This window comes from Tachysurus vachellii, chromosome 9 (assembly GCF_030014155.1).
Source record: "Tachysurus vachellii isolate PV-2020 chromosome 9, HZAU_Pvac_v1, whole genome shotgun sequence".
In the NCBI taxonomy this organism is placed as follows: domain Eukaryota; kingdom Metazoa; phylum Chordata; class Actinopteri; order Siluriformes; family Bagridae; genus Tachysurus; species Tachysurus vachellii.
In genome coordinates this window covers 17,078,498-17,100,793 of record NC_083468.1, presented here as the reverse complement: position 1 = coordinate 17,100,793, position 22,296 = coordinate 17,078,498, and the positions used below count along the sequence as shown (strand labels likewise).

Here is a 22,296-nt window from a genome sequence, read left to right as displayed (position 1 = left end):
TTGGAGGAACTTCATCATGCTGCAAGACAATAATCCAAAACATTTAAAGCCAAGGCAATCAGCAGACCTTAACCCAAATGAGCATGAACTTCACTGCCTGAAGATTACAATGAAGACAGAAGGTCTCTAAAACAAGCAACATCTGAAGGACACGGTGAGCTTCTTCAACTACGATGAGAAAAATGTTGGTGAAATTTGTTAGTGTTAGTGTTTGGTGAAACCAGATGGTCACCAGCTTGATGCAGTTATTGGAATCCAGTAATAAACAACTAAATATTAAAATGTTATTTACTATTATTAACGATAACTATTTACTTACATATACAACTATAAAATAATAACAATGATACTATTATTGACAAATCTAGATGTTAATATCAGGAAACAAAAGTTGAAATTCTGAATCTCAAAGCCAAATGTTTTCAGTGTACATGAAAAGCAACTGAATTGGCTTTTCCAGCCCAATTCTTTCAGAGGGCACTGTGTATGATGATGCAGTATCATATCAAGTGAAATGTTATTTTTGTCCACCCACCTCTAGTGCCCGAGGCACCCAGTCAGCTCAGGTATACACAAGGTGAGCCAAGAACCCAGCTGAGTCCTGGACCGATGACCTACTGACCCTGAGGTCAGGAATCCAGAGGTGGCCTACGTGTGTCGCACAGGTCTGGAGGAAAGGTGGGGGGTTAAATTATTCATCAGCTCAGTCAGCCCTGGCACATACAGAACAGAATGTGGCGGGGATGCTAGCGGCCTTAGCCTGGCACTGACAGGGGGGCAGGGTTGAGCTCTCGCTGAATTAGAAAGTGCCTGAGCTGGTCAACATGTTTGAGTTTATACACTTCAAATAGGGACACTGCTTCCTGTGCAGCTTTTTAATCTGTCTTTAACAAAGCAACACTTTCATGCATAAATATCCACCTACCTCCTGCTCTGTCTGACTACAGAGCTGTAACACACCCTTGAGCCCAAACCCATAGCGCAAGAAACGGAACTTCAGTACACCACAAAATCTCATCTTTTTCCCTCTTTTCGTGTCACTTCCTGCTTGCAGCCCAAAACAGGGATAACAGTGAAGAGGATGCTTTCTCTAAACCATGTCCACGATAACAATCTAAACCCTGTCTCTTCTGCAACCTGGGACATTGATAGATTTTACAGAAGAGAAACAGGATCTGCATGGCTATGTATAAGGCAGCAGGTAGAAAAAACAGCATGTTTCTCATCTGACAAAGAAAACGTATAGTTTTCACACGCAATACCCAAGTCATCACTGCAGTGCTCATGCTGAAGATGTGGACCCAGAATAAGTATTTCACAAACCAACCGCATCTCAAATAAATAATGTTGCGGAACCGATCAACGTATGAAAAAGTAGCCTGTGGTTCAGGGATTCGTGAACCTGCTCGACTTCTGCAGCAAATCCTCTGTTCCAATCACAAGCATTTGTGTGAATTATTTAACACAAGAAAGCTCATCGAACCAGAGTCAAGCTACAGTGATAGAGACAATAAGTCAGAAGGTAGCGAATTCTCACAGATTCTTTCATTCATTTACTCTCTCCTGACTGATCAGACTACCAACGACATTGGCTTATTGAGGGGGGGAAAAGAAAACATAAAAAATGTTTATAGAGACACGTAGACAGAGCATTATGCGTCACGTTAGTGAAATTGTGCAGTATTCAGATTTTCAGCTTTTATATTTGCCAAGAAAGAAAGAAAAAAGATTTAAGAAAATGTAAGATTTAAGAAAAAAAAAAAAAAACATTTTACATAAAAATTACATTTCATGATTAAGTCACAGATTATTAGGGTAAACCAATAACATTGTGAAATCTTACGAGAATGTTGCTGCTGATGCAAAGTATAAATATATTATTCAATTTAGGGGCTTGAAGCATCTGTCTGTCATCATGTTAGATCTACAAAAATTAATTGTGTTTATGTGACTGAATTCAATCATGTGGAACTGAAGTGCACATTTAAATGAAATCCATTCAACAAGCTTTTTCAGTCTCCTAAGTGTTGCTTAAAAAGAACACAACCTGGATTTTCCTGTTCATGTGACAAAAAAAAAATCTCCTTTCTAATCAAATGGTCACTTATTTCTGAAATTCTTTGATTTCCAGGATTTTTTTTTTTTTTTTTTTGACACGGCTTTTCATCTGTCCTGATCTAAATCAGCTGCTTTAGAATTCGACAGCACACTCACAGCAAGAAAGGTATTCAAGTTACTACTAAAACCTATGATTATTAAACTCTCTTAAATTATAGGTTAGACATCACGTTACAATATATAGTTAAAGAAAAAAAAAATCTCCTCACTACAGGATCTAAAATATTCTGAGGAAATGAAAATGGTCTTCTAAAAACCAATAATAAATGTGTGTGTGTGTGTGTGTGAGACATTCCTGCTCAGCGTCGCTGACGCTAAATGTTTCTAAACCTTCTGGAAGCCGGCCTTAAAGCAGGCTAAAGTATGATCTACATTCAGACTGTGCTACATCTGACTTATGAGTGGAGCTCAGAATGGACAGTTGGCCTACATTCACTCAGCCTGATGCATGACTGTTTAACATGTGACTCACTGAGAGACTGATTACTGCACTGAAACACATTTACAGCCACATGTGGCTTTCCCACTCACAACACAAAGGGAAAGGGTTTCTCCAAGCAAAGTGATAAGAGATATTGACATTCAGTTATCTTATCTCCACAATACGAACCATAATCAAACACTGCAGTGTTTAACACACTGATAAGCAGCAGATCCACGTGCATTAGTAAATCAGTGTATGATGCATTTCACTAACCGTCGACACACCAAAAATCGGACCAATCCATTTCTACGCTGAACCAAATCTTATATATTTTGCTAGTTAGTTCTGTTTAGAAATATACATTAACTTGGTTTCTCAAATATATATAGAAATAAATGATTCCCTCACAACCTGTTGCTGGACAGTATTAACGCGGGTAAGAGTAAAAACGTCTCATACAGAATCGTTGCCCGCATGCACAACGGTCAGCACCCTCACAAAGGAACCAGATGAGGTAGCAAATAATCAGTGGAATCGTGTTCGTTTCATATTAAATCTATACGGTGGGCTAAAGAAGCACACGGCACAGTGAGCGATGCGTGAGATTCAGACATATGGCGAGAAGCGGTGTCCAGCTGTTCAACTTTCCTGGGATAGCAGTAATGAGGCGGAGACACCATCAAACAGACAAAAACCCTCATCAATCCTGTGTCACCCCAGAGCCTCTTCATCTGGGTAACACACACTCACCACCTCTGAAATAGCTGCTGATATAAAGTCCAGTGGTCCAGGTTGCTCCATTCCTCTTGCCTCTCAAAGCACCGAGGTCACAACCGAACTGTCCATGTTTAATACTTTAACAGCAATGTAATGACACCCTGAAGCTTTACATGGGAAGGTTTGAATCCAAGGCATGAGGTTGCCTTAAAGGTCAATTCCAACCTGACCGACTTTCATATGAATCTTTAATGGTGTCCATCGTTTATTTTGTAATGAGATTCTGTTCACCCTTAATTCGTTGGTTTGTCCGGCTTGTTCTCGTCATATGTCGTAGACTCTAACAAACATCTGATTGCAACGTTTCAAATTTCATGCAAATCCTACAACCTGTACCATCATGTACCAACCTGTCTTTGTGGTGGCTTGTTAGTGCTAATTTGCAAGTTGGATTCTTGCATGAAAGTGGTGTCTTTAGTTAGCAGGGAAAGCTCAGTTACAGGCATGAGTACCTATTGGTACTAATCAACTACAGTGAATTTCAAACTATTAGACAACATTCTGGACTGAAATTACGGCACTGCGATGACAGCAGCCAGCAGAGTTAGCAAACTAATGTTATACGAATGAGATTATCATGGTGTGTTAAAGATCTAATACTGTGTCTGTTTAGTAAACAATCTAAAGCTAATAAACACTATAAACTTTTCATCACAAGCTGAAATGACCTTTTTTTGCAACCTTGCCTCTAACTGTGCCGTACTGGTACGTGCTCTGCACTGTACAACTTTGAGGCCTTTTTTGTGGTCTCCTTAATTTCTGGGTCACAGAAATTCCTTATTAACGTGAGAGTGAGAAATGAAACTCCTCTGTCACTACAATAGCAATGTATACTCGCAAAGCACACACCATGTATTTTTATAATAAACATATTTAATGAGTTTCATTCATTTTTGTTAAATTTGAAGCAAGAGAAAAAATTCAAACCAGCACATATCCTTAACCCTGCCAACACTAGAGCTTGGAGAAACAGATGCACGAGTTATAAAAAGGCCAGCATTTAAATTTGAATGTGCATGCCATGTTAATCACATAGTGCATCACTTCTATAAATAACCATCTCGAACAACTACCTCACAGTGGGGGGGGTGAAGTGTTGGTGTGTGCGTTTGACCCCATTCATCCAAAATTTCCATCCCCGGTGCTCTCATCAACAGAGACATGTATTACCCATTAACTTATTAACCCTGAGACGCAGCCCTCCACTTGCCCACCCCACACTCCCCCAAAATAATTAACAGGACCTGCCAGTGGAGGCACAAGCCTGATGTACTGGTTGCATAGTTGCACTGCCTGGAGATGAACACTCTTAAAATTGAGAGATCATTATCAGTCCTAATAGCATTCCAAATTAAACAGATTTTTATTCTTTACTACGCTTAAAGCAACCACCCGCTCTGGAAACAACACAAAGTCTCCAAGGTCCAACAGGAGACGAGTATGAAATGTGAATGCAGTCTTCGCTAATAAATGCAACTCTGGTCTTTTTCTTACTGCTACTAATCCTATGACACTGTGATGCAAGAACCATGTTTTCCATTAAACTAAAAGTGAAATCAGATTTAAAACAGTGATTAAAACACTTTGTCATCGTGCCAACGTCATGGGAAGAGTTAACAAAATGAAAAAATCCCTGTAAATGTTCTGAAAAAGAAAGAGTTGTTGACTGATAAGTAGTATTTCTGAGCACATTAAGACCAGACAAGTTGTACAGTGCACTGAAACAGTGGCATTTTTTTATGCAGTAACGTGACAGCTGGTGTGTGTCATAAGTGCCTTGAACTAAACTCCCATCATAAACCAGATGATTTAACAGCAAGGTCAGTAACAGGGTTAGAGTATAACCTGCATCACAAAATATCCCTTGTGGCACTTTTTTTGTCTCTGGTTTTTTATTTAAGATGATGTTGTGATGGTTGCATATTGAACTGCTCCTGATGCTCATCTGATAACGATTATTCACAATATGCTCATAACAGACGTTATTACAGCTTATCTGCCTTTAGATTAGTGTATTAGAGGACTGATGGTTCATCCTGGAGTTCGTTACGTGTTCTCTCAGGGGTTTTTTTCTTAATAGGTAGCCCGTTTCAGCGTTGGTTTTACCATTGCTAACATTTGGTGTTTGGTTTTATCAACACACTGTATGAGGAAACTTGTTTCATAGCACATGTGTTCAGTCTGCATGGTCTTACTGGGATGAGTAGAGATGGTGTTCAGTCTGCATGGTCTTACTGGGGGAGTAGAGCTGGTGTTCAGTCTGCATGGTCTTACTGGGATGAGTAGAGCTGGTGTTCAGTCTGCATGGTCTTACTGGGATAAGTAGAGCTGGTGTTCAGTCTGCATGGTCTTACTGGGTGAGTAGAGCTGGTGTTCAGTCGGTATGGTCCTACCGGGGGAGTAGAGCTGGTGTTCAGTCTGCATGGTCTTACTGGGGGAGTAGAGCAGGTGTTCAGTCTGCATGGTCTTACTGGGATGAGTAGAGCAGGTGTTCAGTCTGTCTGCATGGTCTTACTGGGATGAGTAGAGCTGGTGTTCAGTCTGCATGGTCTTACCGGGGGAGTAGAGCTGGTGTTCAGTCTGTATGGTCTTACTGGGAGAGTAGAGCTGGTGTTCAGTCTGTATGGTCTTACTGGGAGAGTAGAGCTGGTGTTCAGTCTGTATGGTCTTACTGGGAGAGTAGAGCTGGTGTTCAGTCTGTATGGTCTTACCGGGGGAGTAGAGCTGGTGTTCAGTCTGTATGGTCTTACCGGGGGAGTAGAGCTGGTGTTCAGTCTGTATGGTCTTACTGGGAGAGTAGAGCTGGTGTTCAGTCTGTATGGTCTTACTGGGAGAGTAGAGCTGGTGTTCAGTCTGTATGGTCTTACTGGGAGAGTAGAGCTGGTGTTCAGTCTGTATGGTCTTACCGGGGGAGTAGAGCTGGTGTTCAGTCTGTATGGTCTTACCGGGGGAGTAGAGCTGGTGTTCAGTCTGTATGGTCTTACCGGGGGAGTAGAGCTGGTGTTCAGTCTGTATGGTCTTACCGGGGGAGTAGAGCTGGTGTTCAGTCTGTATGGTCTTACCGGGGGAGTAGAGCTGGTGTTCAGTCTGTATGGTCTTACTGGGAGAGTAGAGCTGGTGTTCAGTCTGTATGGTCTTACTGGGAGAGTAGAGCTGGTGTTCAGTCTGTATGGTCTTACTGGGAGAGTAGAGCTGGTGTTCAGTCTGTATGGTCTTACTGGGAGAGTAGAGCTGGTGTTCAGTCTGTATGGTCTTACTGGGGGAGTAGAGCTGGTGTTCAGTCTGTATGGTCTTACCGGGGGAGTAGAGCTGGTGTTCAGTCTGTATGGTCTTACCGGGGGAGTAGAGCTGGTGTTCAGTCTGTATGGTCTTACCGGGGGAGTAGAGCTGGTGTTCAGTCTGTATGGTCTTACCGGGGGAGTAGAGCTGGTGTTCAGTCTGTATGGTCTTACCGGGGGAGTAGAGCTGGTGTTCAGTCTGTATGGTCTTACCGGGGGAGTAGAGCTGGTGTTCAGTCTGTATGGTCTTACTGGGAGAGTAGAGCTGGTGTTCAGTCTGTATGGTCTTACTGGGAGAGTAGAGCTGGTGTTCAGTCTGTATGGTCTTACTGGGAGAGTAGAGCTGGTGTTCAGTCTGTATGGTCTTACTGGGAGAGTAGAGCTGGTGTTCAGTCTGTATGGTCTTACTGGGAGAGTAGAGCTGGTGTTCAGTCTGTATGGTCTTACCGGGAGAGTAGAGCTGGTGTTCAGTCTGTATGGTCTTACCGGGGGAGTAGAGCTGGTGTTCAGTCTGTATGGTCTTACCGGGGGAGTAGAGCTGGTGTTCAGTCTGTATGGTCTTACCGGGGGAGTAGAGCTGGTGTTCAGTCTGTATGGTCTTACTGGGAGAGTAGAGCTGGTGTTCAGTCTGTATGGTCTTACTGGGAGAGTAGAGCTGGTGTTCAGTCTGTATGGTCTTACCGGGAGAGTAGAGCTGGTGTTCAGTCTGTATGGTCTTACCGGGGGAGTAGAGCTGGTGTTCAGTCTGTATGGTCTTACCGGGGGAGTAGAGCTGGTGTTCAGTCTGTATGGTCTTACCGGGGGAGTAGAGCTGGGCGAGCTGGCGGGCTCCGGCGTGCTGCGGTCCCCAGCGGGGAGCGCTACTGCGTGCGGCCGCGCCGTGTTCGTTCCCGTTCGGATCCTCTTCCGCCATAGAGCGGTGTTGGATCTCCGTCTCAGACAGTAACGCTGCCGCCATTCTCTCCCTCGTCACGGAGCTACTTCTCAGGTACGACGCATAAATGGCACTTTGTACCTAAAAGCGCTCCGTGGTAACTAACGTTACTGTAGAGTGACACACCTACGGCTGTAAGCTAGCTAACGGTGGCTAGTCTAACACAGTTACACCAACCCGGATGAAAAACAGATGCGCACCAAGCGGTCCGTCACATAAATAAACTCTCTTACGTGCATTTAATCACGTTTCTTCTATTACAGCGTTTCACAGTCCGGAGACGTCTAAAACCTAGAGTGTCCATCCGTAATTTGCTCTCTGTGTAAGCAATTCTATGGATTTTCTGGAAAACTTTTTGCTCTCTTGTCGTTCTGGTGTATGTCACGCTAAGGGATAGTAATTAAAGTTTCAGTTTTTCTACAGATTTGGAAAACGAGACGGGCGATTGTTTAATATAGAGGACTGCGAAGCTTGTATACATGCTTTCATTTTAAGAAATAAACTTTATAACTTACAGTTGCATATCAATATTTATATCTACATTTCCTTGCAGTACAGTCTCGACGTTTTCACTGTGGTTTGTAAGATATTGAGGGTCCCTTGCTGAGTTCTCTGCTCGTAGTGTTGAATTAGTATATTTTTTATTTGACATTTTGATTAGGTTTTATTTCATAATAAGTTTCATCAGAAGTGAAAACATGAACAGTAATATTACCAAAACACCTGAACAGTTAAAGTGCAGTGCAACTGCTCGTTAGATCATATAGTGATGAGAAACAGAATTTATGGTCTTTTATTCTTTCATCATCAAATACAGCACATTACTTTTTTAAGGTTAAGGGAATTTAGTTTCATGTATATTTCTTTTTCTATTTCTTTTATTTATCCCAAATGACATGTGACACATAACATAAAACATACATCATATCCACATCTCTGCACTGCTATTCCCTTTATATTTATTCACTTTACATATGTTCACATACATATATATATATATATAGGAAGTTCCTTGCAAGTTTAGGAACCCCTGACAATTTCCATGATTTTCATTTATAAATATTTGGGTGTTTGGAAAAATAACTGAAGGACACAGTAATATTTCAGTAGTGAAATGAGGTTTATTGGATTAACAGAAAAATGCACAATATGCATGAAAACGAAATTAGACAGGTGCATAAATTTGGGCACCCCAACAGAAAAATCACATCAATATTTAGTAGAGCCTCCTTTAGCAGAAATAACAGCCTCTAGATGCTTCCTATAGCCTGTAATGAGTGTCTTGATTCTGGATGAATGTATTTTGTACCATTCCTCCTTACAAAACATCTCCAGTTCAGTTAGGTTTGATGGTTGCCGAGCATGGACAGCCCTCAAATCACCCCACAGATGTTCAATGATATTCAGGTCTGGGGACTGGGATGGCCATTCCAGAACATTGTACATGTTCCTCTGCATAAATTGAGCAGTGTTTTGGTTCGTTGTCTTGTTGAAATATCCAGCCCCGGCGTAACTTCAACTTTGTGACTGATTCCTCAACATTATTTGCAAGAATCTGCTGATATTGAGTGGAATCCATGCGACCCTCAACTTTAACCAGATACCCAGTACTGGCGCTGGCCACACAGCCCCACAGCATGATGGAACCTCCACCAAATTCTACTGTGGGTAGCAAGTGTTTTTCTTGGAATGCTGTGTTATTTTGCCGCCATGCTTAACACCCATTGTTATGACCAAATAACTCAATCTTTGTTTCATCACTCCACAGCACCTTATTCCAAAATGAAGCTAGCTTGTCCAAATGTGCATTTGCATACCTGAAGCGACTCCGTTTGTGGTGTGTGCAGAAAAGGCTTCTTTCACATTACTCTCCCGTACAGCTTCACCTTGTGCAAAGTGCGCTGAATTGTTGAACGATGCACAGTGACACCATCTGCAGCAAGTTGATGTTGTAGGTCTTTGGAGGTGGTCTGTGGGCTGTTTTTGACCGTTCTCACCATCCTTCACCTTTGCCTATCCAATATTTTATGTGGCCTGCCACTTCTGGCCTTAACAAGAACTGTGCCTGTGGTCTTCCATTTCCTCACTATGTTCCTCACAGTGGACACTGACAGCTTATATCTCTGTGATAACTTTTTGTAGCCTTCCCCTAAACCATAATGTTGAACAATCTTTGTTTTAAGGTCATTTGAGAGTTGTTTTGAGGCCTCCATGTTGCCATGAGGCCTCCATGTTACCTCATTTTACTACTGAAATATTACTGTGTCCTTCAATTATTTGATAGATCAAAATGAAATTGCTGATCCAAACACCCAAATATTTATAAATGAAAATCATGGAAATTGTCAGGGGTTCCTAAACTTTTGCATATAACTATATATTACATATATATTACATGCTGTATATTCATTCATTCATTCATTCATTCATTTTCTACCGCTTATCCGAACTACCTCGGGTCACGGGGAGCCTGTGCCTATCTCAGGCATCATCGGGCATCAAGGCAGGATACACCCTGGACGGAGTGCCAACCCACCACAGGGCACACACACACTCTCATTCACTCACGCAATCACACACTAGGGAGAATTTTCCAGAGATGCCAATCAACCTACCATGCATGTCTTTGGACCGGGGGAGGAAACCGGAGTACCCGGAGGAAATCCCTGAGGCACGGGGAGAACATGCAAACTCCACACGGTGGAGGCGGGAATCGAACCCCGACCCTGGAGGTGTGAGGCGAGCGTGCTAACCACTAAGCCACCGCGCCCCCCACATGTTTACATATATACCTATATATTACATGCTGTATATGTTTACATATATACTGTATCTATATATATTACATTCTGTACATATGTTTACATATATACTTATATATATATATATATTACAAGATGTCTTATTACATCTTACTAGTACCGGTGTGGTCTTCTGCTGCTGTAGCCCATCCGCCTCAAGGTTCGACGTGTTGTGCATTCAGAGATGCTCTTCTGCATACCTCGGTTGTAACGAGTGGTTATTTGAGTTACTGTTGCCTTTCTATCAGCTCGAACCAGTCTGGCCATTCTCCTCTGACCTCTGGCATCAACAAGGCATTTGCGCCCACAGAACTGCCGCTCACTGGATATTTTCTCTTTTTCCGACCATTCTCTGTAAACCCTAGAGATGGTGCGTGAAAATCCCAGTAGATCAGCAGTTTCTGAAATACTCAGACCAGCCCGTCTGGCACCAACAACCATGCCACGTTCAAAGTCACTTAAATCACCTTTCTTGCCCATTCTGATGCCGGTTTGAACTGCAGCAGATTGTCTTGACCATGTCTACATGCCTAAATGCATTGAGTTGCTGCCATGTGATTGGCTGATTAGAAATTTGTGTTAACGAGCAGTTGGACAGGTGTACCTAATAAAGTGGCCGGTGAGTGTATATTACATGCTGTACATATGTTTACATATATACCTATATATTACATGCTGTACATATGTTTACATATATATCTATATATATTACATGCTGTATATATATTTACATATATACCTATTTGTAACATGTTTACATATATACCTATATGTATACAATATATCTATCTAATGAGAAAGGTATTTTAACATACATTAGACTGCTTTGAGATTCAGCCTCATAAAATTCATATTTCTATGTTTTCCTTTTGAAAAAATAAAATCGTTGGTTCTGGGATTTTTTTATTCATTAAATCAAAATGGTGATACCTTTAGGTCTGATTAGAAGTTGGGAGCATTTCAGTCCTAGGCTTACAGTATATGGAGCAAACTGTATGAATATTCCTTACATTTGTAATGTCATCCAGCTTAAAATAAATATATAACTCTTAAATTGAAACTTTATTTAAGGCTGTGGCTTCTGCTATTACACCTAATGCCTTCATCACAAGCATGTTTAAAGCTGTTTGCATAACATTACAATACAGTGCATTGAAAATATACATTATACTATATTATTCCTGAGATGCTGAATGTAATAATAGTAGTAGAAGTAGTAATTCACAGTCAGTGCCCTGCAGATGATTTGGGTCACATTTGTGTATATACACAATATGTCAGCTCAGATATGTCAATCCTCATCACACCTCAGGTTAAGCCACGAAGAAGTCAGACTCCACTGTAACAGACAGGAGCCACAGTCTATCAGGAGGGAGCAGAGTGTCTGATCTTACACTGTTAGAGGAAAAGGATTCAGGACTGACATAATTCCTAAACAGTTAAGGCCTCAATTTGTTCTCTAAGTTAGTAAATAGATGCTAATCCTCAATTAATCCTTGTTGTGGAATTTGTTACAGAACCCAGTTGAGATCTGCCTCCAGACAACTTTATTAAATGTTCTTCCCCATATAGCCTGCAGTACCATTTTTCTTCCATGGTGGGAGAAATTTCCAAAACTGAACCTCCTGTAGCGTTAATCAGCCAGTTTAATATTGTTTAGAAAAATCTGTGATCAGAATGCAGCCATCTAGCAGTGAACTAAAAAAGGGTTTCAGTTACACTATAAGTGACTTTCAACCAAATCCCAAACAGGGATTTAGACAGGGGGCTGATCAATGAGGGCAGAGCTAATTTATCTGCTTTTGCTCTTTAAATTCAACCTAAATAATTACATTTATTATTGGACTCAGTGGGGGGCACAGTGGTTGGCACATATGCCTCACACCATCAGGGCCGTGGGTTTGATTTCTGCCTCTACTGTGTGTGTGTGTGGAGTTTGCAGCCCCCCCCCATGCTTCAGGTGTTTCCTCTGGCTACCACAGTTTCCTCCCACACTCAAAAGTGTGTGTGTGTGTGTGTGTGTGTTTGTGTAGCACAAGATTGTTCCCTGTGATGTGTTGACACCCTGCCTTATGCCCCAACTCCCCTGGAATAGACCCCAGGTACCCAGTGACCCTGTGTAGGATAAATAGTTCAGAAAATAGATGGATTTTACTCAATAAACCAGATCCCTAACTCTTAATTTCACAGCTTCTTGAAAACAATTTTCCCCCTCACATAAAGTAAGACATTTTTTTTTTTTACAAACTTTATATATATTATAAAAACAAAATAAACACAGTTTTTAATATCACATTCATTCAAACTCTGACAAAAATGATGGGATCACACAGATTTTCACACAGATTTGAATTGAGTAGCAAACAAATCACTGCTCACTGACACAAAACCATTTTTGTTTAATAGCTGAACTTTCTGGTCTCTTGAAACATACTGCAAACAAATGAAATGAAATCATTTTTATTATTGGCAGATTTGGTAGATAAACGTCCAGATCGGGTAGAGAGAAAACATACAGAAACACTCAGTGTTGAGGGAAAAATGTGTACTTTGTTGCTCCTCCTCAGTAATTTTTGAAGCATGGACTTCACTAGAGAGAAACAATATTCTCCAACCAGCTGCTTCCAGCTGTCTCGGATAGCGGTGGACAGATCGGCTTTACAGTATCGAGCTTGTCATGGACCAGTTTTGAATAAATTTTCAGTGGGATTGAGATCTGGACCGTGTCAATAAGCTGCTATGGCTTTCCTGAGGAAAACCTTTTACACCCTTTGCACTGTAGTATGATGCTTTATCATCCTGACAAATCACCAAAGCTATTTTCTGCAGATGGGATGAGAAAAGTGTCCAAAATTTTACAACAGTGCAGTGAGTGTTGGGGTAATGACCATCGAACACCCCCACCCCCACCTGTCACTCAGCTGCATATCATAAATGAGTGGAGATTGTTTTCTGCATCATTATATGTTTCATTAGAACAGCACCAGACACAGTGAATCACAGATCAGTGAATCTCCTGTTTATCCATGATCTCTTCTCTTTAGCCGACATTACCTTGTAATTTCTTCTGTTTCGGTTTTAGTGCTATAGTTTGCTTGGCTTTTCTGTATGTATCCCATTCCATTCAGCTGATTTCTTACACACATACACTGTTCTGTCACATAAACTGACTCCTGATTCCATCCATTTGTTTTTGTGCTTTTTCTCTTTTCAAAGCACATTGTTTTGTGTTTTCTGTCCTAAAACGTTAACATTTTATCTTATAACCTTTTCACTTTGTTTATTCTTGCACCAGATCCGAGACCGAGCTGACCAGGAATATCCTTTTCCATGCTCTGTCTTAGATTTCCTTCCTCCATGAGTTTTATAATCCTTTCCATTGTTTCCATTGACATTTCCCTTGGAGCCGTGTTTTATTTTAGTTCGTTGAGTCTAAGGACTCTATGCTAACTGCAGACTCATTTGCATTTTAGACATGTGTCGGAATTTGTTTTAGAAATGCAAATTACAAGGTGATTCCATCTACTTGATTCCACCTCTACTTGATCTGGAAAAATCATACCGGTAATTAAAATATCATTTATCGTTTCATTTGTTTGCAGTACAGTTCAGGTCATAAGTTTATACAGAACTTCAAGAATCTCTAAAATGGAAAAAATAAATAAAAAATAAAAGTCAAAATCATAAAAATTGTGTCTGTTTAGATCGGTCCTGAATAAAATAATTCACCTAACAGATTGCATACATTTCACAAGACACAATAAAAACTGAATTCACACAAATGAACCAGTTCACCTTTACATCCACTCTTTATTTTTAATACATGTGTTCTTACAGTTTTTCACAAGCCCTTTGTTGGGCCTGAACACTTAATCTGCCCACAGTTCTTCAGAAATATCCTCCTGCACATTCTTTACTTTTCTAGGAATTTCTGCATATTTGACCTCTTTGGTCAAAATGTGATGTCGAGATCCATCTTTTCATACTGACGACAACCGAGGGACTCGTACACAGCCATTATTACTGATGCTCGAGAAGGCGACATAATTCACGATCCAGGTGAGTGTAAAAAAAAAAGATATTTAAAAATAATTATTCTGCATGGTATCCTGTATGTAAGCTTATGACCTTGACTGTAGCTATCATGAAGTTAGAACCTTCAGTTATTAAACCAAAATGTTTTTGTGTCAAATCTATGATTTATTTATTAAAAAATTGATAAAAATTGAAAAAAAATTGAAGTGTGGGGACTCCTTCTTTTTTTGTCAGGGATTGTATTAAATGTGTGGTCACAATGTATGCAGTTTCTGATCTGTTACTTCAACATCTTGCCTTACTGCATTTTAATAATTACTAAATAACTATTAAAAGAGAGATTTTTTTTTAATTACAAAATGCTCATTTAGTTTTCACTAATGATTCCATGGTACTTGAGAAGGTTGAGATGGAAATTTTTTTTACTAAGAAGCTGTTTGTGAAGTTCTGACCTTGAAGTTGGTTTTGACTAGAAATTGTTATTACCAGAGATTGTATGTATAAACTTATTAGAGGGTCACAATGAGCTGGAGACGAGTTGGCTCATGAAGAACTGTAGGCAGACCTTGGTAAGGGTAAGATTATCCTGGACAGGAGTTGATCTGGTGTTTTCCATTTAGCCAATGCTAGATGATGTTTTCCTTTCTTCATGTTTATAACACCTCAGTGTAACAAATTATGCTCATACTACACAAGGAGCATTGGGTCCTTCTGCTCAGCAGCAGTACAAATAAATCATAAACCTTTTTACTCTTGCCTATGCCTACCAGTGTGATACTTTATTTTCTCAAAAACTTCCATAACAAGGTTTAATAGGTTTAACTATTATATATTGCATTTTGTAACATGAACACATTGTAAACATACTGAATTGAACCTTATTTACTGAAATGTATTTACTGAATTGAATTATAAATGAGTAAAAATATAACTACAGCATGGGACTAAATGCTGAAATGTACAGAACTGTGATGTAAATAGCAGAACTTGCTTTTCAGCCTCAGTTCTGAATTTCGCCATTTAACAATCATTAAGCTGTTCATATAGTTTCTATGGCTTTATTTTCTCACTGATACACTGGACATTAGGGACATTGGCTTATGCATGTGATGATCACATGATGTCTTTTCATTTATTATAGAAGAAAAAAAATGTTGCATGGTTTGTAATGTATTAATAATGTCAGATAAGTGTTACCGAAACTTGCTCAGCCAAAAGCATGTACATTCACGATTGCTTGATTATATCACTGTTTGTATTTCATCATTTATACGTCGCTTTGGAAACATCTGTAAACGAATAAAGGAATGAACTGAATGGAAGTCTTCATTCATTCTCCCGTAAATGCATTTAAGGTTTTTAATCTTTCTCCAAAATCTAATAAAAGTTTCTATTCTCATCCACACTGATTCACACGTGATATACACGTGTCACACATCACACTTTATACTGTTAATTCGTTCGATCGCTCGTACGCGGGTCACGTGTTTGATGTCTCGTCTGTTCTCGTGCTCCATAAGACGTTCTTTATTTAGCATGAACTATATAGGACTAAAGTGTCTAAGCTCAAAAAGAGAAAGCAGATAAGATTGGGAGCTTGGAGCGGAGAACAGAAGAAACCCTGGAAGAGAGAGAGAGAGAGAGAGAGAGAGAGAGAGAGAGAGCTGAGGCATTAGACTGCAGAGCTGCAGCGTCAAATCCGCTCTGTGGTTTGTGAAAAGACACACAAGACACGACGTATTCCCTTTATTCATGATTCATTTATTCGTTTATTTTCAACTGTACTAGTTTTATTGCAATCTGGTTAATTCACATTTAAAAAGCAGACATCATTCAGTTGAACTGAAAATCAATGATATTCATTTTTACAACAACCATAAGGCCCATGAACTGCAAAATTCCATCAAAACCATTATGTTTTTGTCAATTTATGTTTTTTGTCTTTTTTTTAAAACTGTAATTAGAAAAAAAAGAAAATATATAACAATCATAATAGAAAGGAGAAAAAAGATATTACGACTGGCAAGCATTCACAACACGGCACAAGTACCTATTTACTGCAAGAAATAAAAGGTACGAAAACCAAATGGGGGAAAAAAAGAAATGCATTAAAAGAAAAAACAAAAAGAATGGCACCAATGAAGTTGTATACAATAAGCAACAGAGGACTTGGTAAGTGAAGCATTTCTAGAGACTAAAATCATAGACAGATGGAATTTCTTTTTTTCCATGTTCTTTTGTTTGAAAAAAAAAAAAATCATAAAAAAAAAAATTAAAATGCACAAATGGGAAGCAGGGATGATAAAAAATACTGCACGTAGAATACCTTTTTCTCTTCTCCTTCATCTCCCCCCCCTTTCTCCTTTTCTTTTTTTAATAGCATATCCCATTAATATTCGTTCCCCACCGTTCGTAATAGCTGCGCCTGGTGGTGGAATCGTTAGAGTTTTACATGTGAGTAGCAAATGACACTTTGATTGGCTGTGATGTTGAAATGGGCGTCCCCCACCGGGCCTGGGTTGGGGTTCCGGGCTGAACCGGGAGTCCTGCGGGGCTCGGGCTCACTGCGCGTGCTGGCTCAGTGTGTGGTTCTGCACAGGAAGAGAAGAGAACCCATGAGGAGAGAAATAATAAGCTACGTGCCCACATCGCCACCCCCTCCCTCCATCCATCTCTCTTTCTAGCCACCCGCCAGGCTTCTCTGTCCATCTTAGGGCCAGCACCCCCTCTTTGATAAGGGAGTACCTGCTCTCTAGCCACATGTGTAACTCTCTTTCTTTTCTTCGCTCTCTTTTCTTTCTTTTTTTTCCTTGCCTTTTATATTATGCAAAGCTTGTCACACATCAAGTATCTTTAAATACACACACACACACACACACATTCTGAATTCCAATTTCTCAGAACGCTAAGAAAACAACATACTATATATTATATATTTCTATTTTTTTATGCTATTTAACATTTGCTTTAAAGTTCTCTCATATATGGTGACCACAAACATCGTTGTTTATTCAGATCTCATATTTTTATTCACATTTATGAATATTTTAAAGCATCATCTCAATACCTTATGAAACCCACATTTTGTGGGCCCTTGAGCTCAGCATATAAATTTATAATCATGACGAAACATTTTTGGTGGACCGCATTTTTGCTACCATTAAAATATGCGCAAAGGTGAGCACATGCCAATGCTAATTAAACACTGCAAAAAAAATGCATGATGAGAGCAAAAGCTGTACAAAATGGTGCACGAGTTCGGCATTGGATCAGAAAAGCATTTAGTTCTAATAGGAGCAGGAAGTGCAGGGGTGCTGTGTGTCTCTCTCTGGCTCCTTTTGCTGTGTGTTTCTGCTTGCACTATAAAGCCAATTCCCAGTGAAGAATGGACAGTCATCCACATTTCCCTCTCAAAAGCTGCTTTACAAAATTAATCTCTCAGAGAGACAGAAAGAGGGAGAGAGAGAGAGAGAGAGAGAGAGAGAGAGAGAGAGGGAAAGAGAGAGAGAGTGTGAGTGAGAGAGAGAGAGAGAGAAAGAGAGAGAGTGAGAGAGAGAGACAGAGATAGAGAGAGAGACAGAGAGAGAGAGATTTGCCTTATTGCACTGCGACATGTGGAAATATCAACCAGCAAAAAAGAAGGAGAAAAAAATTAAACCATGAAGGATTAAGCATCGTTTTCTTTTCTCTTTTATGCCTCTTATCTGAGAGTACATATTTCTGTAAATGACTGCTGGCACAAGGGCTATTTGGTTTCAGGAGAAGTCCAAGCCACTGAGTCTTAAACCACAGACTGACAAGTGTTTCAATCCACTTTGTCTTTCTTTCTTTCTTTCTTTCTTTCTTTCTTTCTTTCTTTCTTTCTTTCTTTCTTATCTCCTGCCCTTCCCACTTAGAGGAGAGCAGAGAAGAGAGGACAAAATGGAGGGAGGGGGCCCTCTCCAGCGAGGAGCCGCATCTCTCTGGGAGCCACTGACCCCATTATGAGAGCAAACCACTTTTCAGCATTGTGTCTCTTTGCCTGCATTACCGTCCCCTTGCAGCAGAGGTCAGCGTTGCTTCTAACTCTGTCTGCAATCCCTCATGACGGGCAATGACGAGGGGCAGGGGGAGACATACACACAAAACCCCCCCTAAAAAAACAAGGACTGCAGCGTCTTGCACAAAAATAAACCATCGTCCTCAAGTCCTGTCTTTCTATCCAGACTCCAGAACAGCAGTGGTCCATTGTAACTAAACTGCTGTGGGTTTATCATCATTCTGTTCTAGGAAATTATGTGTGTGAGAGCAAGGTTTGATTGTGGAGTGATGAAAGCTAATAATGGAGGAGAAGTATTCTAGATGGTGATAAAGTGCATACTTACATATGTCTACATACAATGCACTTCCAAGTGTGTGTTTTGTGAGAAACACTAGTTATTTGTTGCAGTAGAAGAGTGCCATGCTGTGAGTAATGATCACATTCTGAGGAATTATTATATGTTTTCCTGTATACGTGGTTGTGAATCTTACGCACATAGCGCGACTCTGTGTGTATGTGTATGTGTGTGTGTGTGTGTGTGTGTGTATGTGTGTGTGTTTCTCCCTCAGGTGCAGTGGGTTGTGTGGAGCTCTATTGATTTGCAGGAGGAGGGATTGAGAGGCAGTGAGGCTCCCTGGAGCCCAGGGTTACACCGCAACTGCAGTGGCCTGATGGAAACTGCACAGTATGAGTGGAGGGAGCTGAGGAAATAAACAACACACACACTATAACATGAACGTATATGCTGCTGAGATACTACACACTTAGCCCTATGCACCAACACACACAGCTGTACGCTATGATCATAGCTACTCAGCAGCAAGCTACAGCGAACAGACACAGTACACACAAATCCGTATCAAACACCATGGCTGACCGCGTTCACACTTTTTTTGAGGCTGATGCAGAGGCGATCGTGCCAGCAACACTTGTTTAAATTAGTTAATCAGTGTGTTGGAACACACACGTTTTCAGGCGGGTCGCAGTTTGCGCTCTTCATCCGAGTGCCTTGTCGGGGGGGCGATGGTATTGATCAAGCCGCAGGCGATCGATCACTAGAATAGTGTGTGTCTCTGAATTTGATAATGACTCGCAGTATGACATCAGTGCTATGCAGCTGTAATTGATATATTCTCAGAGAGACAGAAAGAGAGGGAGAAAGGAAGGGTAGTTAAATGTTATGGAAAAAGTGGACTATAGTACTCTCCTAAAACAATTCATATCCCACACACATAGAGACACATTTCTGCCCCACATCAGTGCAGTGTTCTGCCAGAACAACAGTCTAGCAGGTTTAACAGCTTCACAAGGCATAGTATTAAAGGAATCTTCCATCATTTCTATTTAATCTGTAGCAATGATCACAAAAGTGTAGCGAGTAAAACAAAAGTTTTATGTTTCCTTGTACTGAGAAAACAACAGAAAACCGCCCCAATAACTTTCCCTGCTTGCCTGAGGTAATCACCCATATGCTCAGATATGGTACACAGATATTAAGCTGAAAAAACAACAGCATATCCCTTTAATCCTGAGCTACGACCTGCCTGTGTCTTCGCAAGAATCTCGGCAGTCCTGCAAGGCTGCACACAGCCACACTACACCTGCACCGTGTCCTCAGCATGGCCACTGCTGCGCTCCAGCAGGGGGGAGACACACCAGGTAGAACAGCAGCCTTCTCTTCTCTTCTCATCCCCCCTGCTCATCGCAAGAACTGGGGGGTGGCTGTGCGCTTGGCAGAACAGCCCTTCGAAGCTCAGTCAATATCTACGCTGTCATTGTTTTCCTAAACTGGTTATAAAAGAGAGGCTAAATCCTGCGGAGCTGCACACTCCTGGGAAATATGGCCCAGTCCCATTACTAATGCAGAGACCGCCAGACTGCTGCGCCCGCTAAGGGGGAGGAGGAGAGAGGGAGACGAGAAGAGAGGAAGACGAAGTGAGGGAGATTGGGGGGGTTAGAGATAAAGGAAAATCAAATCTGCGTTTCCCAACACTGCCTCTTTTCACATATGAGCATGTGCACGCAGCCGGACCGGAGCTGCTGTCATGTCACTTTCAATCAGGCCTCTGTGCGCGTGTGTATATACTGCAGGGCCCCCGGCTCCAGGCTCTGGGGTGCCCCCTGGGGACGGTGCTCTATTGGAGAGACTGTAATGTGTTGGCTAGCTTTGTACAAATAGAGAAAGAGAGAGAAAGAGGCAGAGAATGCTACCAGTATGCTGGATGCACTGTCATGGTCATATGAGGAGAAACTGGAGATGTGTTTGGTGTCCAGGCAGTAAACTGGGTTGGTTTATGGACTTTACTGTGTTATGAGTGTCTCAGAGCATAAACACACACACACACACACAGTTGCAGAGCTGGAAGGACACAAAGAAACTCCCTAACATTCATTAGTATCTAACCTAACCAACATCCTTCTATAATATAATCCTTATCTGCAGTATCTGTAACACGTAAGATACCGCAAACAAGAAACACTACACAGTTCTCTTTACTGAGAAAAAAACAAACACTGCTTACTCAAAACGCACTTGTAATGCAAGTCTTGGGGCAGTTGATCAATTCCATCAATAAATGTTTAACATGCAGAACACTACATAGCACAAATTTAAATCTCCAGCAATAAAAGTCCAACAATAAATGTCTCAGGAGAAGAGAGTCAGACAAATGACCTGTGGGTTGTTCTAATCTACCCTACAAAATATATTCCATGGTCTAAATTAATACTGTTCTTGATTTTAGTGCAATTCAATTGAAATACTGGGGGGCGGGTAGGGGGAGGGAGCTCAAGCTAGTCTCTGTTATTCCACTAGGGGGCACAACAGAGCAACAAACTCAGACCCTTATAACCAGCTACTGACAATATATATGCTAATGGTACATCATTTTTCATTGAGAGTCAAGTCAAAAAATTTTGACACTGTAACTATATTCGTATCATTTTCGTAGCAGCAGGGATAAATACTTATGCAATGACAAATCTGGTCTTATCTGTAAATAATTAAACAAACACAATGTAGAAATCTACATTATGGTATTTTATGTCTGACTAAGAAGTATTAGTGTAATGTGGCCTAGAAAGTTTCCTAAAATGAACTGTCTTGAATGAGCCTCAGAAAGTCATATCATAGCCCCAAATTCTGGTCATTCTGGTTATTCACCCGGTCCTGAAGGTTTCGTAGTGACAGTGTGCCATTAAACCAATACAACATAATACACAATCACAAAAGGATAAATCATACAGATTTCCTTTGACTACTGTTAAGGAATTCTGTTCAAAAACATTCTACAGAAATAGATATTGCACGTTAATCGACTGCCAAAAAGACAGCCCATAGACCACCGTTATAAACGTGAGTTTTATGCACATATACACAAGAACAAGTGACGTTGTTGTCCGTGGTGCTCAAACATTCAGTACAAATTCAGCAGATAATCTCTGGAGTTTTCTTCTAGCACATATTTAAACACACACATACATTCTCTATGATTCAAGAGGCACTTAATAGCGATGGATTAGGGACTGGGCAGAAAAAGGAAGAGGAAACACTAAGGCTGGCAGGAGAGAGAAAGGGAGGTGGGGGAGAGAGTAGTGTTTGTAGCTTTGCTCTCAGGACACAGGCCTGTCCCTCTTTGCTCCGTTTTTAACACAAAATGAAAAATCACCTTTGCCGCTTGGTGCACTTTAGTGTGGCTTATTTTTAGACCGGCTTGACAGTCTTCCAAGGGCCGGAGACTAACAGATGGGCTGTCTTAAAGCTTCATATGCTCTCAGCTCTCACGTCCCAGAGACAGGAAACTCACTTGGGAGTGGGCTACAAATAAACGGACCCCTGCCCTGCCCCTGGATTCCCTCACTTCATACACACATACACATATAACTCAACACTTACACAGGAAGCCTGC

General features: G+C 40.9%; 2 protein-coding genes across 3 annotated transcripts in view; both read right to left on the bottom strand.

Annotated features, from left to right (window-relative positions):
• The window catches only part of si:ch211-212o1.2 (uncharacterized protein LOC492735 homolog), a 34,433-nt gene extending 26,580 nt beyond the window's left edge, over window positions 1-7,853 (bottom strand). Inside the window, exon 1 of the mRNA XM_060877985.1 lies at window positions 7,396-7,853. Within this exon, the coding sequence (XP_060733968.1) occupies window positions 7,396-7,555 (160 nt within the window). The 5' untranslated portion in view covers window positions 7,556-7,853. The remainder of the gene's footprint in view (window positions 1-7,395) is intronic.
• An 8,254-nt stretch (window positions 7,854-16,107) lies between these two features.
• znf423 (zinc finger protein 423) overlaps window positions 16,108-22,296 on the bottom strand; it is a 141,703-nt gene continuing 135,514 nt past the window's right edge. For both annotated transcript variants that reach the window (XM_060877982.1, XM_060877984.1), the window contains exon 8: window positions 16,108-16,958. In XM_060877982.1, the coding sequence (XP_060733965.1) occupies window positions 16,929-16,958 (30 nt within the window). In that variant the 3' untranslated portion in view covers window positions 16,108-16,928. The remainder of the gene's footprint in view (window positions 16,959-22,296) is intronic.